The sequence below is a fragment of the Eurosta solidaginis genome, chromosome 1 (assembly GCF_040869045.1).
Source record: "Eurosta solidaginis isolate ZX-2024a chromosome 1, ASM4086904v1, whole genome shotgun sequence".
NCBI lineage: Eukaryota > Metazoa > Arthropoda > Insecta > Diptera > Tephritidae > Eurosta > Eurosta solidaginis.
In genome coordinates this window covers 1,584,697-1,603,192 of record NC_090319.1, presented here as the reverse complement: position 1 = coordinate 1,603,192, position 18,496 = coordinate 1,584,697, and the positions used below count along the sequence as shown (strand labels likewise).

The 18,496-nt window shown below is 34.2% G+C and overlaps 1 protein-coding gene across 8 annotated transcripts in view; it reads left to right on the top strand.

Moving 5' to 3' along the window:
• Positions 1-11,261, top strand: part of dpr17 (defective proboscis extension response 17) — an 81,508-nt gene extending 70,247 nt beyond the window's left edge. For all 8 annotated transcript variants that reach the window (XM_067763830.1, XM_067763827.1, XM_067763828.1 and 5 more), the window contains exons 4-7: positions 6,606-6,840; positions 9,697-9,908; positions 10,179-10,284; positions 10,387-11,261. In XM_067763830.1, coding sequence (XP_067619931.1) covers positions 6,606-6,840; positions 9,697-9,908; positions 10,179-10,284; positions 10,387-10,502 — 669 coding nt within the window. In that variant the 3' untranslated portion in view covers positions 10,503-11,261. The remainder of the gene's footprint in view (positions 1-6,605; positions 6,841-9,696; positions 9,909-10,178; positions 10,285-10,386) is intronic.
• The last annotated feature ends 7,235 nt before the right edge of the window (positions 11,262-18,496 follow it).

The window sequence follows — 18,496 nt, the reverse complement described above, 5'->3', positions numbered from 1 at the left end:
TAAACAAATAAAGGTGTCTAAGTTCGGGTGTAACCGAACATTATATACTCAGCGTGAGCTTGAATTGTACATTTCATTTCAGATAAATTACTTTTCTACATCACACGTGGCACCGCCCGTTAAAAAAAATCTCTCCCCATTTCCTCTTAAAATAAAATTTGATAAGTGAAATATCATTGATGCAAAACTATTTTTTGCTAAGTTATAGCTTATTATTCTAGTCTACGACCCTTTTAAACTTGTTTTATATCTAAGTTGCCGTGGTCTTTAACCGATCCCGTCCATTTTTACTAGAAATATTTTCTGCTATAAGGAAAATATGTGTACACAATTCCATTACGATATGTTAATTTTTCTTCGAGTAAAGGCTCCCGAAATATAGAAAATTTCTTAGTCACAAGAGGGGTGGTGCCATGCCCATTTTCAAAAATTTTAGTGTTTTCCAATTTAATATTATAATTCAATTTAGAAAGTAAAATTCTATTGACACAAAGCTCTTTTCGCTAAGATATAGATTATTATTTTCGTCTACGACCCTTTTAAAAACCTTTTATATAAAAGTGGGCATGGTCTTTAACCGATCTCGTCCATTTTTTGTAGAAATATTTACCGCTATAGGGCAAATCTGTGTACACAATTTTATTACGATCCGTTAATTTTTCTTCGAGTTATGGCTCCCGAAACATAGAAAATTGCTTAGTCATAAAAGGGGCCCATTTTTCAAAATTTGATTATTTTCTCTTTATTATTATAAATCCACTTGTGAAATGAAATACCATTTATATAAAGCTCTTTTTTGCAAAAATTTAGCTTATTTTATTCGTCCACAACCCTTTTAAAAATCTTTTATATAAAAGTGGGCGTGGTCCTTAACCGATTTCGTTAATTTTCCTTCAAAGCATTACTTATAGGAGAGGCAACGTCTCTGCCGAATTTTGTTACTATAGGTTTAACGGTTTTTGATTTATGATTAATAATATTTGTAAAATTGATTTTATCACAAGTGGGCGGTGCCACGCCCATTTAAATTTTTATTTATTTTTTTTCAAATTTTTATCAAGGGTCTCAATATCAGTCCACATGTCAAATTTCAACATTTTAGGTGTATTATTTACTAAATAATCAGATTTTTTGTGTTTTCCAAAATGTTATATATATAAAAAGTGGCCGGGGTTCAAAGTGGCTCATTTTCAATACCAATCTATTCTGGGTTCAGATATGCTCGTGTACCAAATTTGGTGAAGATATCTCAATATTTGCTCAGTTATCGTGTTAACGAACGGACGGACATGGCTCAATCAAAGTTGGAAGTCTATATCTATCTCGATTCCTTTATACCTGTACAACCAACCGTTATCCAATTAAAGTTAATATACGCTGTGTGCAAAGCACGCTGAGTGTAAAAAAGATTTTCTAAACGGGTTCGTTCTTTGGCAGTTGTTAGACAAACACTCCAAGTGTAATTCTGCCAGTTAAAGCTTTTTAGCAGAGGTTTACCTGCCTTACAGATGCTGTTCACAGATGGAGATATAAAATGCGGACCGTTAGGACCGGTACATTGTGAATTCATACAAGTGAAATAGCTTTCTATTCCTCCATTTCCATAACTACCTGTCAAAGATTAGCTGACGGAGAATTGCTGACACGAATGGCCAGATAATGGAAGAAAGGTTTGCGTTTTGCTCGCCGTTATTAAACTGGAAGGCCATGAATCGCCCATTTGTGTTTAAAAACAGCTTTTCTTTTAATTGTGTATACAGAAAATTAGACCACATATTGATTTTAACTTTTAAAATCTAGTTATTAGATAAAATATGAGCAGCCAGTTAAGCAAACATTTTAAAATATGTAAGTAACGCAATATACCAGTTCTTTACAAAAAAGTTTAAAAAACACTATTGGCAAATGATTTAAGTAATCGAACATCGACTGAACAGGTGATCGAGGTTGTTTACTATTGTGAACGTCTTTCTCAAACATTCGCCACTTGTATGAATTCATAATGGACCGGTATTTAAAAGGCTATATTTTTTCCTTCGCTTTTGCATCGCTTTTGTTAAAACGTCTAAAAGTTATTAGAAAAGCTGTACAGTACACAAATGCAGACAGATGTGTACAAGCATAAGATAATCAAAAGTGTGGCATCAACAATTTTAAAACTATGATTAGTTTATTAAAACTTCATTTTATGTCGAACAATTCCATGGAGCATAAATATCAAAGGATCAATAAGATAAATACAGTAGTCATAATTTATTGACATTTTCATATGATAATAAAACCAAACAATTTTAATTTAATTTTTACAAGTCTAAGATGCGACAAAATTACTAGCATACCCTCGACAACCAGGTTTATGAGTCGGCTCAATCAGGACGCATTTCAAGCCAAAGACCGTTACTCCGCAAATAACAAATAACCAGCTATGATGGGAAATTAGTGACTTGCGAAGCAGTTCACATCTCCATTGAAAATTAAATTATTCAGAAGATATTTCAACTTTCACGTGTGTTATTTTCTGAAGTTTTCTCGTTTTCTAGCCTATACTCTTAGCAGAAAAAGAAGCTAACTACAAGTTGGTTACCAATAAGCTAAAGTGCACTATTATCTGTTTATTTTCATTGAAAAGAGCTAACTACCTTTGTATGGCATTTGCCGAAAAACAGTGAAAGGTGGTTTTTTCTGCATTTCTTGTCAACTAACTTATTAAGAACTTATTGTACCATGAACTAATTATTGACAAACCGTCATGTATATATACATATATAAATAAAAAAAAAAAAAAAAAATACATAAATGTAAGGCGCGATAACCTCCGAAGAGATCTAAGGCCGAGCTTCTCTTCCAGTTTGCGTCGTGCTCTTCTTGATTTTCCCTACAAATTAACCGGACGGGACCTACATGTTTTATGCCGACTCCGAACGGCATCTGCAAGGCAGATGAGTTTTCACTGAGAGCTTTTCATGGCAGAAATACACTCGGAGTGCTTGCCAAACACTGTCGAGGGGCGACCCCGCTTAGAAAAATTTTCTTCTAATTGAAAAACCTTATTTCTAAAATTTTGATGTTGCTTTGCCCGGGGTGTGAACCCAGGGCATACGGTGTGGTAGGCGGAGCACGCTACCATCACACCACGGTGGCCGCCAATATATAAATATACATACTATTTTATAGCCAATAACAGCCAGAGACGTTGAAAAGATTATGGCAGAGGCAACGGATGTAGTTGAGAACAAAAAAACGATGCAGTGAAAATATTACCTGTAGGCGATGTAAAATGAATAAAGAATGAAAAGAAAAGATGGATTTAAATGACTAAATATTTGTTAAGCGAAAACCTTGAAGCTTTCTTTTTAAGGATGTAAAAGATGTGTGCTTATAAACTAACTAAAATGTGCATCAATTACCCCGTTTAATATGTCATATTATAACTGTTAATGAGCAATTCTTTTATATTTGTGTAAACTGATACCAGATACCGGTTTCATATAAGTTAGAAATGCGAAAACTGTGGTTTTTCGGAAAAATTGCATCAGAAAATACTTATGTATATAATATTTCTTCATAGATACCTGGAGGCCATGATGAAATGAATATTCAGGTGTTCGTATCCCGTTGACATTTTCCCCTATTCTGACAAGTTCGACATGTATATTTTAGAGGGTTGCCTATCACACAGAACTGCCTTTCAGGTCTACTACGATCGGAGTAGATTTTACTAAACGTTTAGAAATATTTTAACTACATATATAAACCGCTAATAGAATTGTTTAACCAAAAAGATTAATGTAACTTTGTGTTTCCCTAAAGAATATAGACAAAATTTTGCAGAAAACTAATTTTTTGGCGAAATTTGTACAAAAAATGAAGCAATCAAAATTTAATACTTTTGTAATGCAAGTGAAGCTGTGTTGTCGGCATCACCTTTGTTATTACATCAATCATGCCTGGAGGCAACACGACAAAACTTGAAAGTAAAGAGTGGCAAAACAACAATTTTTGAACAATGATGTCGGTCCGACAAAATTGTCGTGACAGTAATGACAAACCTAAGTAGTTCCATAGGCGGGTAAATACGAAAAAGTTGTCTCAAAATAAAATTTCTCTGTAACGGTTTAGGCTAGAGTTATCACACAAAAAAAGCTTGACAGGCCAATTCCTTAGCGATATGAGAAAAATCGAATATTGATAAAAATTTGAACACTAAATATTGAAAAACGTTTTAAACAAAATATCATTTTGCATTTCGTTACCTTTTTTTTTAATAATTAACCCTAATTCGGCTGACGATTCTTACAACTCATTTTGGCCGACGCAGTCACCCCGGTGACTGTTTAATAAAATGAAAGTTCAGCTTAAATGCAGGGAACAAATTTCAGAAAAAATAGGTGTTAAATGAAGCGCCCGATGGAACTCAGTGGTCTCAGAATCCATCACCAACAGGTGAAACTCGTGGCCACAATATACTTAAACAAACAGGTCAGCCAATGAAGTATATATTATGTTCAAATAATTATTTATGTGCTTTTGATTATGTTTAGGTGAGCCTGCTTGCCAAGGAGCTATCAGCCTCTTGGATGCGTTTAATTTGTTGTTTTCCGACGTTATGAAGGATATAATAGTGCGTCACACAAACACAAAAGGCGATCAGCTGGCCCAAATATGGAACGAGAAACATCAACAGTCGCCCCCAAAAATATGGCAAAAACACTGACAGTATTGAAATGGATGCATTTTATGGTATTTTATTAGCTTGTAGTGTCCATAAGTCCATCATGGAGACGATTGATGAGTTATGGGCTTCTTATTCATTTCCACTATACTGTCTTGCGATGAGCAGAAATAGATTTAAAGCTATTCTCCGCACCATTCGTTTTGATGATAATAGAACACGTGAGGCTCGAAAGGAAACTGATAAAGCAGCTCCAATATCGGAAATTTGGACGCTTATGAACGAAAATATGCGGAAGCATTATCGAACCTACAGTAATATAACAATTGATGAGCAACTTTATGCATTTCGTGGTCGAGTGGCGTTCCGTCAATATATCCCCTCAAAACCATCAAAATACGGCATAAAAATATTTTGGGCGTGTGATGCGGAAACCACCTATCCCTTGCATGGAAAGGCGACAACCTGGGCAGGCAACATCTTCTAATTTAGGTGAAAAAATTGTGCTTAAGTTGGTGCAACCATGGAAAAATAGTGGACGAAATGTTACCACGGAAAACTTCTTCACTTCATTGCACCATGCCTATGAGCTAAAGAATATCAAGCTCAGTATAGTTGGCACTGTCCGCAAAAACAAGCGCTTCATTTCTAGAGAGCTGCAGTTCGATAAGTCTTCGCCTTTGGGTGAATCTAAGTTTGCGTTCCGCAATGAAACTGTCCTCCTGAGTTACAAATCCAAAGCCAACAAAAATGGTTTTTGCTCTCTACCTTGCACAATAATGCATCAATCGATTCTGCCTCAAACAAGCATGAAATAATTCTCGACTACAATCATACAAAAGAAAGTCGCATCGGTGGCCATTGGCTCTATTTTTCAATATGTTTGATGTAATGGCATTAGGTGAACAAATTATTTATAGGAATAATTATGTAAAGAGTGGTGTTAGTATCAGCCGCCGAACTTATCTAAAAGAACTTTCTCGTGAATTGGTCACTGGGGCTATCAATCGGCGAGCATCAAACCCCTTATCCTGCAGCATTATCACGTACGTACCGCTATGGAGGATGTTCTGAATACCCGTTTATCTCTGCCCTTTGCATCGGAATCGCAAATTGAGCAACGTGTCGAAACAGGTCGAATGAAAATCAAAGGCAAGTGTCATGTTTGTCAACAAGTGAATAAAAGACAACGGAACTCCCGGAAAGTTTGCTTAATTTGTAAAAAGCCAGTGCGCCAAGAGCACATTCAGCCCATTGTCAAATTTATTCAGTGCAGCGAATAAAGTTTCTATTTTTTATAAAACTCTGTTACCATAAACGATTCTATGCCAATAATATTTTCATATGTACATGTCTTGCTTGTAATTTGTATTTACTCGTGGTCACATAGGTGACTACGTCGGCCAAAAAAAGAATAAAAGTTTTCAACCCGTTACAGTTGCCTATGACCAAAATTATAAAACCTTATTTTGTATTTTTTCTACTTAAAATTCATTTACTTGGATGATAGTCAGAACCCTTTTTTCAGAAAGACGAAATTCAGAGGTCAAAATTCAGAAGTAAAATTTCAGAAGTCAAAATTTTTTGTCTATGAGTGCCACTGTTGCCAGAGTGTTAAATATTATGCGGTCAGCAAATCGTGCATCGTGATATTGTGTATTTATGCAATAATAGCTACGAATAGGTTGCTTTGAAATTTTTTTTTTGAAAAGTCTTTCCTGATATATTTGCTCTGTTTTACGCCCGTTTGCTCCATTCGCTTTTGACAGCTGCTCTACTTTGCTCTACCTTGAGTTCGATAAACATACTATTTTTAAATAAGGGAAGATCCTTGATTTCCTTAAACTTCTTTTATAAACTCTTATGTGGACGTCATATTAAAACAAATGCATAATAAACAATTGTTCTTTTACCTTCTTTTGTATATTAACAGGTACATCGAATAATGAATAAACCAATTTCTTGGGTACGGCTTCGAGATGGACACATTGTTTCTGTTGACCAAGCAACATTCATTGCTGATCAACGCTTTCAGTCAATATTTCAAGGGGAAGAAGACACTTGGTCATTGCAAATCAAATATGTTCAGGATACCGATGAAGGTTGGTACGAATGTCAAGTGTCTTCGGAACCAAAAATTAGCTCAAAAATTTATTTGGCAGTGGTCGGTAAGTATAAAGACATAATTGCTAAATTATTTTTATACTCAGTTGAGCAGAGCTCACAGAGTATATTAGGTTTGATTGCATAACGGTTGGTTGTACAGGTATAAAGGAATCGAGATAGATATAGACTTCCATATATCAAAATCATCAGGATCGAAAAAAAATTTGATTGAGCCATGTCCGTCCGTCCATTAACACGATAACTTGAGTAAATTTTGAGGTATCTTGATGAAATTTGGTATGTAGGTTCCTGAGCACTCATCTCAGATCGCTATTTAAAATGAACGATATCGGACTATAACCACGCCCACTTTTTCGATATCGAAAATTTCGAAAATAATTCTTTACCAAAGACAGATAAAGCGATGAAATTTGGTAGGTGAGTTGAAGTTATGACGCAGAATTGAAAACTAGTAAAATTTTGGACAATGGACGTGGCACCACTCACTTTTAAAAGAAGGTAATTTAAAATTTTGCAAGCTGTAATTTGCCAGTCGTTGAAGATATCATGATGAAATTTGGCAGGAACGTTACTCCTATTACTATATGTACGCTTAATAAAAATTAACAAAATCGGAGAAGGACCACGCCCACATTTAAAAAAAATTTTTTTTTAAAGTAAAATTTTAACAAAAAATTTAATATCTTTACAGTATATAAGTAAATTATGTCAACATTCAACTCCAGTAATGATATGGTGCAACAAAATACAAAAATAAAAGAAAATTTCAAAATGGGCGTGGTTCCGCCCTTTTTAATTTAATTTGCCTAGGATACTTTTAATGCCATAAGTCGAACAAAAATTTACCAATCCTTTTTAAATTTGGTAGGGCCATAGATTTTATGACGATAACCGTTTTCTGTGAAAATGGGCGAAATCGGTTGAAGCCACGCCCAGTTTTTATACACGGTCGTCCGTCTGTCCTTCCGCATGGCCGTTAACACGATAACTACAGCAAAAATCGACATATCTTTACTGAACTTAGTTCACGTACTTATCTGAGCGCACTTTATCTTGGTATAAAAAATGAACGAAATCCGACTATGACCACGCCCACTTTTTCGATATCGAAAATTACGAAAAATGAAAAAAATGCCGTAATTCTATACCAAATACGAAAAAAGGGAGGAAACATGGTAATTGGATTGGTTTATTGACGCGAAATATAACTTTGGAAAAAACTTTGTAAAATGGTTATGACACCTACCTGCAGGGCGAAATAAAAAACCCTTGAAATCTTTGCAGGTATTGCATATATAAATAAATTAGCGGTATCCAACAGATGATGTTCTGGGTCACCCTGGTCCACATTTTGGTCGATATCTGGAAAACGCCTTCACATATACAACTACCACCACTCGCTTTTAAAACTCTCACTAATACCTTTAATTTGATACCAATATCGTACAAACACATTCTAGAGTCACCCCTGGTCCACCTTTATGGCGATATCTCGAAAAATCTTCCACCTATAGAACTAATCCCCACGCCTTTTTAAAATACTCATTAACACCTTTCATATGATACCCGTATCGTACAAACATATTCTAGAGTCACCCCTGGTCCACCTTTATGGCGATATCTCGAAAAGGCGACCACCTATAGAACGAAGGCCCACTCCCTTTTAAAAATACTCATTAACTTCTTTCGTTTGATACCCATATTGTACAAACGTATTCTGGTCACCCCTGGTCCACCTTTATGGCGATATCTCGAAAAGGCGACCACCTATAGAACGAAGGGCCACTCCCTTTTAAAATACACATTAACACCTTTCGTTTGATACCCATATTGCACAAACGTATTCTAGAGTCACCCCTGGTCCACCTTTATGGCGATATCTCGAAAAGGCGACCACCTATACAACTACCACCACTCCCTTTTAAAACCCTCATTAATACCTTTAATTTGATACCCATATCGTACAAACAAATTCTAGGGTCACTCGTGGTCCACCTTTATGGCGATATCTCGAAACGGCGTCCACCTATGGAACTAAGGATCACTCCCTTTTAAATATTCATTAGCATTTTTTTTTTATACCCATATCGTACAAACAAAGTCTAGAGTCACCCTGGTCCATCTTTATTGCGATACCTCGAAAAGGCGTCCACCTATAGAACTAAGGCCCACTCCCTTTTAAAATACTCATTAACACCTTTCATTTGATACCCATATTGTACAAACGTATTATAAAGTCACCCCTCTCGCGATATCTCGAAAAGGCGACCACCTATACAACTACCACCACTCCCTTTTAAAACCCTCATTAATACCTTTAATTTGATACCCATATCGTACAAACAAATTCTAGGGTCACTCCTGGTCCACCTTTATGGCTATATCTCGAAACGGCGTCCACCTATGGAACTAAGGATCACTCCCTTTTAAAATACTCATTAGCACCTTTTTGTTTGATACCCATATTGTACAAACAAATTCTAGGGTCACCCCTGGTCCACCTTTATGGAGATATCTCGAAACGGCGTCCACCTGTGGAACTAAGGATTACTCCCTTTTAAAATACTCATTAACGCCTTTCATTTGATACCCATATCGTACAAGAAATTCTAGAGTCAAGTCTGATCCACCTTTATGGCGATATCCCTAAATGGCGTCCACCTATAGCACTACGGCCCACTCCCTCATAAAATACTTTTTAATGCCTTTCATTTGATACACATGTCATACAAACACATTCCAGGGTTACCCTCGGTTCATTTTCCTACATGATTATTTTCCCTTATGTTGTCACCATAGCTCTCAACTGAGTATGTAATGATCGGTTACACCCGAACTTAACCTTCCTTACTTGTTTGAATATGCTCTGGTTCTAACTAACCTACCTCATCATACAGTGCCTCACACTGAACTGATTGGTGATCAGAATAGATTTGTGAAAGCTGGCAGTAAGGTTGCTCTGCATTGCATTGTTCGCGATACATTGGAGCCACCAACGTACATTATCTGGTTTCGGGGCAAGACGCAAATAACTAACGACAATGAGGTTGGTTGGTACACAGAAATCGATCGCACCATATTTGGTGATGCCGACAGCAATCGTAATACAGTGAGTACATTAAAGTCAAACAAATAAATGCAACTTGATTTTGTATCAGTAAAAAGTTTATTTTTTACTAAAGTAGAAGTTCGATAGACATCTAAAATTTTTTCTCGCTTTCGAGAAGTAAATTCAATTTTTGTAGACAAGTTTTCATTATAAGGCCCTTCTTGTTTTCAAATTTTTTCCTAACTTTAATATTTGTATATAGATAACTTGTTTTCGAACTCATAACTTATTTAAATATTAAATATAAAAATAAATAAATTATATGAACAGATTGGATCGTTAGTCATACCTCATGTGCGGAAAAAGGACTCCGGCAATTACACTTGTCAGCCATCAAATAGCGCGCCAGTATCTGTGGATCTGCATGTTTTGAGCGGTAATTATCTCTCTTATTTATTTATTATTAATTATTTATCTCTTATTATTTGAAATTGACTTGAACGCATATATTTTATCAAATTCGTTAAATTTCTTACAGGGGAGTACTCAGCTTCAGCAATTATGTCAACAGCGAGTTCATATAAACTTAATGAAAATATGGCCTTCTTTCTTTTGCATTCTATGATAATATTTGTTGTTGTACCGAAGACGTGACTATGTCATATTTTGACGTAAGACGTCGAGTTTATATTTTAGTTTCATTATCTTTTTTCTTTTTGGATTTGTTTAGCCTAACTTAAATTGTTTTAGAGAAGCTACTTGTACATAATTAATTAATATTGTTAATGCTATTGACTTTTACAGAAGACCGAAATTATGTACATAAATAAATACTTACATTATAGCTTCTATTTATGTATATATTTATATGTTGGTGTGTAGTTAGAATAGTATAAGGGTTATAGAGCAGCGTAATAACTGACGATGAGCACATTAATTATAAGAAGAGATTAACATTACGTAATAACTTCATATTCTATACGTAAGTGACTTTTTTTATTAACGTTATTTAACGTACAATATTATAAAGAGGATGAACAGAATGTGAGAAATTAAAGTTGTGAAACATCAATAACATTTAAGTAGCATAACAAATTTAATATATATGTAAGTAAGTAAATCGATTAAATATGCATTACACTAGTGTCATTAAATATCTAAATCAGCTAAGTCTAAATGGTACAACTAGAGAAAAGAAAATCGTCAAGTTGGTTATGAATATGTGAGTTAGAATTTCAAAAGTAATAAAATAACAAACAATTAAGATGGAAATCATAAAAATCAAAATCTTTTCGATCCACTCAATGACTAATGTAAATACTAAATGATCTTTCATTAAAATTATAAGTTTGTACCAACATACATAGATACATATTTACACACAAAAAATGTATATATAGAACATAAAACCGAAAAATAAAGCTTAGTAAATTATTATAAATGCGTTTGGCGAATGTGTAATTGAGCATGAGGTATGTATTAATTGAAACAAATATATCTCGTACCAGAATTTTTCCAAATAACAATTTTCGAGTGTTGCCATCATGCCTGTGTGGGGGATCATGCATCATGTCTGCAACAAAGGTTTATCAAATATTGCTTACTTACATAATTGCCGTCCAACAAGGCAAGTCGCTTCTTCGCTCTGCTCACTGGCGCCAATTGGTCACACCAAGCGAGTTTAAATCGTTTTCCACCTGGCCTTTCCTGCGGAGTTGGGGCCACTCTCTTCCTCTGCCTCAAATATTAACCTAACCAAATTTCAAGCAAATCGCTTCATTAATCATATATTTGCGAATATGTCAGTTTCTCAAATACCAACATAAACAATGCGCTGTCTCTGTAACAAATTTCAAGCAAATCGGACCACAAATAAGAAGTTCCTACTTTTTTCCTATTTCGTAATTTCGACCTTTTGATTTAAAACTTTTGAAAAAGAAAAAGTATGAATTTTGAATATTTTTCTAAATCATTGTTTTAGCAACGAATTTTTTCATCGCTTTCGTTTCAAGCCTTTTAAATAAAATGGAAGATTTAAGCAATGGAAAGTGCTTCGGAATCGGGTTTTAGCAAAATGCACTTTCGAAAACAGCGGATTACGTTATTTTACTCATTTGATAATTCATCGTTCATTTATTCATTCACCGCTAAAATGTGCTAAAAAAAGAAACAAAATGGAGGTTTTAGGAGTCTTTCTTTCACTGGAATATCGAAATTGACCAAAAAGCACCAAAATGCATTTATCGTTTTTAGGCGATGGAGAATTGCTTAAGCGGGCCGAGCCGTGATGTCGTAAAGCGAGTGTGCACTCTCAAAATTTTTAAGTCATGCTAGCCTATAAATAGCACATAATTTCAAACATTCTACACGGGCACCATCTAGAAAAATTGAAAAGGCCACTTAAAACAAATAAACTCTTCTATCCAGACAGATATGAAAAGCAGGCTTAATAAAATGAATTTATTTTAGGAGTGAATAAAAAAAATTTTTCAAAATATCCGTTAAAATGATGTAAAAAGAAGTTTGGAAATTTGGACTCCCCATATACATAACTTATAGAATTTCAATGAGTTGTCCCAATTTTACTGAAATTGTTTTTACGGATATATATATATATGTTTTTCTTTTATTAAAAGCCATGAATTAACTACATTTTTTATTACCGCCGTTCATATAGCTTCCCACCCAGGCAGAAAAATAAAAAAATTTGCTTCTTATACAATTTTTCAAATAGGGGGCGTCTAGTATAGGCCAGTTTCAGCACCTCTATGAAGTAACCTAGAAAAAAATCGACTGGCTCCGGGACATAATTTCATCTTCGGGCGACACGGAGAGTAATCTAGCTTTTAACTCTACGGAATATACGAAACTTTGTTAGTAAATAGGCAAACATACGTTCCCCATATTGGAGCCTAACCAGGCTCCGACATATATAGCTATAATGGTACATAACTATACAGGACCAATTTATGTATATATTTCCCAAGATTATGCAGCCGGGAGATTTCTCCATTTTTCACCCCCTATTCTAAGGGGGAAAAGTTTTATGTATTTAGCTCATTATAATACTTATAATACCTATTTATCATAGGCTGTTAACAATTATGGTTTGTTACTCCTAATTTGGATTTTTTCGAATATATAAGAAGCATAGCTGAAAATATCAATTATTTCGTGAGCATATCAACCGTTCCTCGTATATGCTGGATAGTTGATCAATATCAAAATTATAATAAAATGTTAAAAAGCCAATTTATTGGTTAACATCTGGTAAGTATTTCTGTGAACTATTAGTGTTTGTATTTGTTCGCATTTATCTAAATATTTTATTGCGGCAGAGAATTTGTCAACATCGGAAGGTCATTTGGTTTCGATTAGGATTAAGTGTAGATATTATTGAATAGCGACGTTTGCAATATTTATTTCTTTGTTAGTCGATATTCTTTCTACATTTTTCTTGTACGTTAGTTTGCTGCTGTCACATTCTGGACGATGACTTTAGTGCTGACGCGTCATTGTGGCACTCGAAAATTAAAGCTTCTGCTTTTCGTTAGCTACATTCGGAAACTTTTGATGCGCCAACAATGGATAAATTCATAGACTAATAATATATAAATGATTTGAAAGGTTTAATTTAGGTCCAATTCGATCGTTTGGGTATACCGCAGCAAATAGAAAGGACATTTAAAATGTATTATAAAGAAATCGGTGAGTATTTCAGTACCTACTATTAAAGTACTATATCGGTTTTGATGGTACATTTTGTAAGCAGCTTGATACTGATACAGGGGGTAATAAATTAGATAAAGCAGAGAGATTTATGTGGTTCTATATACGTATGTATATCGGGCATATAGTTCCGTAGCAAATACTAGGCAAAAGCTACGCAGCGGTGGGAAATGTTTAAGTATTAATAGGAGTTAGCGCAGAACACCTTTTCGGTGAAACTACACAAAGCGTCCTTGGAGTAAATAAATGAAATATGGTCCATTCGCAAGGCACTACTCTTGGATGAAATTGTACGAACGATCCGCTAGAAATTGAGCCGAAATGTCAGCCATTGGTCCTAGCATACACCCCGGATCACTACAGTATATAGATCCGGTTGCCGTGACAGATCCGAAATGGTCAAAACGTCGATCTCGATTTCCCTTAACACATATAAACCAGACCTGTTAAATTTGGATTAGCATTAGTAATCAATTAATTAGATGCCTATTTTAATGGCCAATGATTATTTCAATTGTTTTCCGAAAAAGTAATTACTAATTGAAAAAAAAAAATCAAAAAAAATCATGATTTTTTCTGATTATTGAAAAAAATCGTTTATTTATATTATTTTTGTTTTTTTGTGATTATTTTTGGTTTTTTTTTTTTTTGGTAATTTTTCGAAAATGAAACTACTAGCAAACCACGCCTACTTACAAAGTATGTAGATGACTTATTTGCCATTGTAAAAACTGAACAAATTGGAAACATTCTCACTGAACTCAACAGCTACAGCAGAAACATTAAGTTTACAATAGAGGTTGAGAAAGATGGTCAACTACCGTACTTGGACACGTTAATCAATAGGAGAAACAACAAATTATATATTGACTGGTACAGAAAACCCACAGCTTCGGGAAGACTAATTAACTATTATTCAAAACACGAAAAAAGTACAATAATAAATACCGCCAAAAGCTTCATAAGACGGGTACTTACAATAAGCGACAGAATGTACCACAAGAAGAATATCACGATCATCAAAAAAACTCTAGAGGATAATGAGTTTCCAAGTAGCTTGGTTAATAAACTGGTCCGAAATTTCTATACCAGAGCACGTAATGAACGTAAACCTGAAGAAGCAAATAACAAAATATACAAAGCGATAACCTATGTCCCAAGAATAGCAGAGAGGATCAAGAGATCGGATTTATATGACAAAGAAAAGGTCAAAATAGCGTTCACATACAACAATACATTGAAACAAATTTACAGTAATACAAAGGACAGAATTCCAAAGGATGAGAAATCCAACCTAATATACAGAATCCCATGCAACGGTGACGGGTCTCACTTATGCGAGAAGGTATATGTGGGGACAACAAAATTAAAATTAAAGACAAGGATTTCCGGCCATAAGTCCAATATTAAACTTAGAAACAACGCTTCGGAAAATAAAACGGCCTTAACGGCCCACTGTAAGGATACGGGCCACTATCCCGATTTCCAGAATGTTACTATATTGGACATAGAGAAACAATATAATAAGCGCTTCACCATGGAAATGCTCCACATTATGAACACGCCTAATGATAAGAGAATTAATTTTAAAAGTGACACAGACCAATGCGCATATGCATATCGCAATTTATTGCTTAAACAACAACACAAAATGCAAGTCTCACGGCGCGCATGAAAGAAAGCAGCGTACAGAAATTATTCCGCTAGCAGCATACTTGGGATCAACAAATCATAATGTTGGATGACGACATATTCGTTGATCTATTGTTTGTATCCCTATATATTTGTTTGTGCATATTTTAGTTTACACTTACTGTACTTTAAAATTGTATACATTTTTGATGTTTATTTTACTTTTGTTTTCCGAACATATGATCAGTCGATAAAGAATAACCACAAGTGTAAGTTGTGTTTCGTTTATATGTATACCTAGTTGCATAACGTAAATTTTAATGACCATGTATCTGAAATGAATGCCCCCTTTTTATACATTTGTGTTTACTTACAGTCCTGAAGATGGCTTCAGACTGAAGCCGAAATATTGACAAATTAAAAAACCAATGAAATTTTTTTTTTTTTTGTTTTGATTTTTTTTGATTATTTTTGATTATTTTTCCGCTTTGTTGAAAGAAACATTTTCGTTTGTTGCATGCACTGGATAATTTCTACATACCTACAAGTACATTTTAAGATGCAATAGTAAATCGTAAGCGCTTACCGAGGCGAATATATATATGCAACATATAGGGCGAATAGTATATGAGCGTTGATGCAAACATATTCTCCGGTAAGTATACACACATCTGCATATTTCACTGCATCAGAATTCGTTTTAGAGGTATGGTTCCTTCGGCAAAGTTTCTTATTTTGATCCCTAGAATACGATTTTCGCAGAGCAATGAGCGATTTTTAAATCAACCCGCCCTTATATATATATATCCACTATTCTGGATTACGTTATGGCTATGCACTGATTATTTTGTACATACAAGTACATCGGTGGATGTAACGGTATATCGGGAGCCCTTATCTATGCATATGGGTACATATATACCCAGCTAAAAATTATCGTATCTATAGATGTAACCGCGTATTGTTTTAGGACAAAACAATATGCTCAAACAATATGTATGGGTAATACTACTTAGGCTGATAACTTCACTTCCAACTGGAGCGATCCTCTAACTTGTCATTCATCATCATTATCAGTTGTCTAACCAAAAGTTGTTATATCCTAGAAAAACTTATTAACATATGTCCATGTACATTAGGTTGAAACTTGTTTTTTAATTTCTTATGATTACGTCCAGAATCTATAAAATTTTATGGTTTGCAAAGTGAGCAATTTTTTTAGTACTAACAATGGAAATTCCACACATTATTTTTTTCGGCATAGTTGGAAATTTTCCAAGAATATATATATACGTTTTAAAAGTCTATAACAGCGGTCGGCTGCTAACACGTGCCCTAAAAAATTAGCTTGACCTCAGTATTAATAATCCGAAGGCGAAAAACAAAAATTTTTAGTCGGTCAAAATATATTAACGAAGGAAAATGCTTATATATGATAAAGCTCTCTAAATGGGACGAAGAACGCTCACATAGTGGCGATGATATGAAACCAATATTACTAAAATAAAGCGAACAATATGATAAACTTTGATTACAAAATAATCAGTGCATAGCCATAACTTAATCCAAAATAGCGGATATATTAATTTTAGATACAAATTATAATTAGCTTGACTTAAGGATGAAACCATTATTATTTTATATAATAATGCGCATGTGTATATACTTACCTGAGAATTTGTTTGAATCAACGCTCATATACTATTCGCCCTATATGTGGCATGTCGGCTCTATAAGCGCTTACGATTTACTATTGCATCCTAAAATGTATTTGTATGCATGCAACAAACGAAAATTTTTCTTTCAACTTACTTTTGATTATTTTTCATTTTTTCCTGATTTTTTTTGATTATTTTTAGTTTTTTCAATAATCGGAAAAAATCATGATTTTTTTTTTTTTGATTTTTTTTATCAATTGAAAAGTAATCATTAAAAATTAATGGCAAGTAATGGTTAAATGACGTTTCAAGAAAATAAATGGAACGGCTAATAATTACCATTAGTAATCATTATTTAACAGGTCTGATATAAACAAAGCCTTTCCGAATAATTACTTTTTTAAATAAGAAAATCAAGTTGTTTAATGTAAATGCGCCGCGACGCCGGCCTCGCCGCCGCCGATAAAGTGATAGGCGTAAAAACTCAGTCTGAATTAGCACTTTTTCCTGCAAAGTAAGTACATATACATACATACAGAGAACTTTAGCCCATAAAAGTTAATTAAGTAATGAAGAATTTTGTTAATTACCAAAAAGAATGCATAATAAATAAATAATGAACAGGAATAATCAAATATGCAGACGAATGAGTATGTAATGGCTTCGACTTCGATCCTTACAGTTAGAGTATTAATTATCAAAGCATCTTAACAGACGAACACTTACTTACTCGTCAATAGGACAGATTTATGTTTACGAGAGGCAAATTATGGTAACGGCTAAGCCGAAAAACCACCAACACGGATCAAAGGGCAAAATTACGCAAAACCGATTAAAAAACCTCAAACAGATAAATATCATTACACGAAAGCATAAAAACGAGTACATATTTATCTATACGTCTGCAGGCCTGAAGGCAAAGCATTATGGATGTATTTACGTATATTAAATGCGTATAACAACAAAATAACAAAAATTGCTGTGAACAAAATGGATATCGTTTTCGTATTCGCCATTTGACTCGTTATATTAATCTGTACATTATTTACTAGGTTCGGTGAACAATTTTAAGAAGTTCTTTTCATTTTTACCGTTAAAAGTGGTGAATCATTCATTGGAGTCCCCTGTAAACTTCATGGGCTATTTTTTTTTAATTCAAATAAATTTTTCAGTTAAAGAAGATACAAAAAGTAGTACGCCCTACCTTCTCTTACTCAATCGGCTTCTGGGTCTCTTTAGCTTGCTTCAACAAACGCAAGAAAATACAACATTGAACTTCTTTCATATTTTTGTGATACAAACAAAAACAATTTTTCAATTGCAAATGAAAACTTAAAATGTTTTCATGGCTTTCAACAAACTGCAATAACGGATGGATAACGCATGGAAAAACGTACGCGTTCCGTTAATGGACTGAGAATACAGCAATTAAAACGGGTATTTTCAAAGTCAGCCGTTTAGGCAACATAAGAAACGGCGCAAAAGTTGAATGCGTTTGGGGCTTAAGGGGAAAGGTTGTATTAAAATTTGGAAACCCTTGCGACTTTAAATGATGGAAAATATTTAAACTCACCAATCCTCGTAACGTAATACTGAACAAATTTTTACTATTGACAATTTGAAAGTATT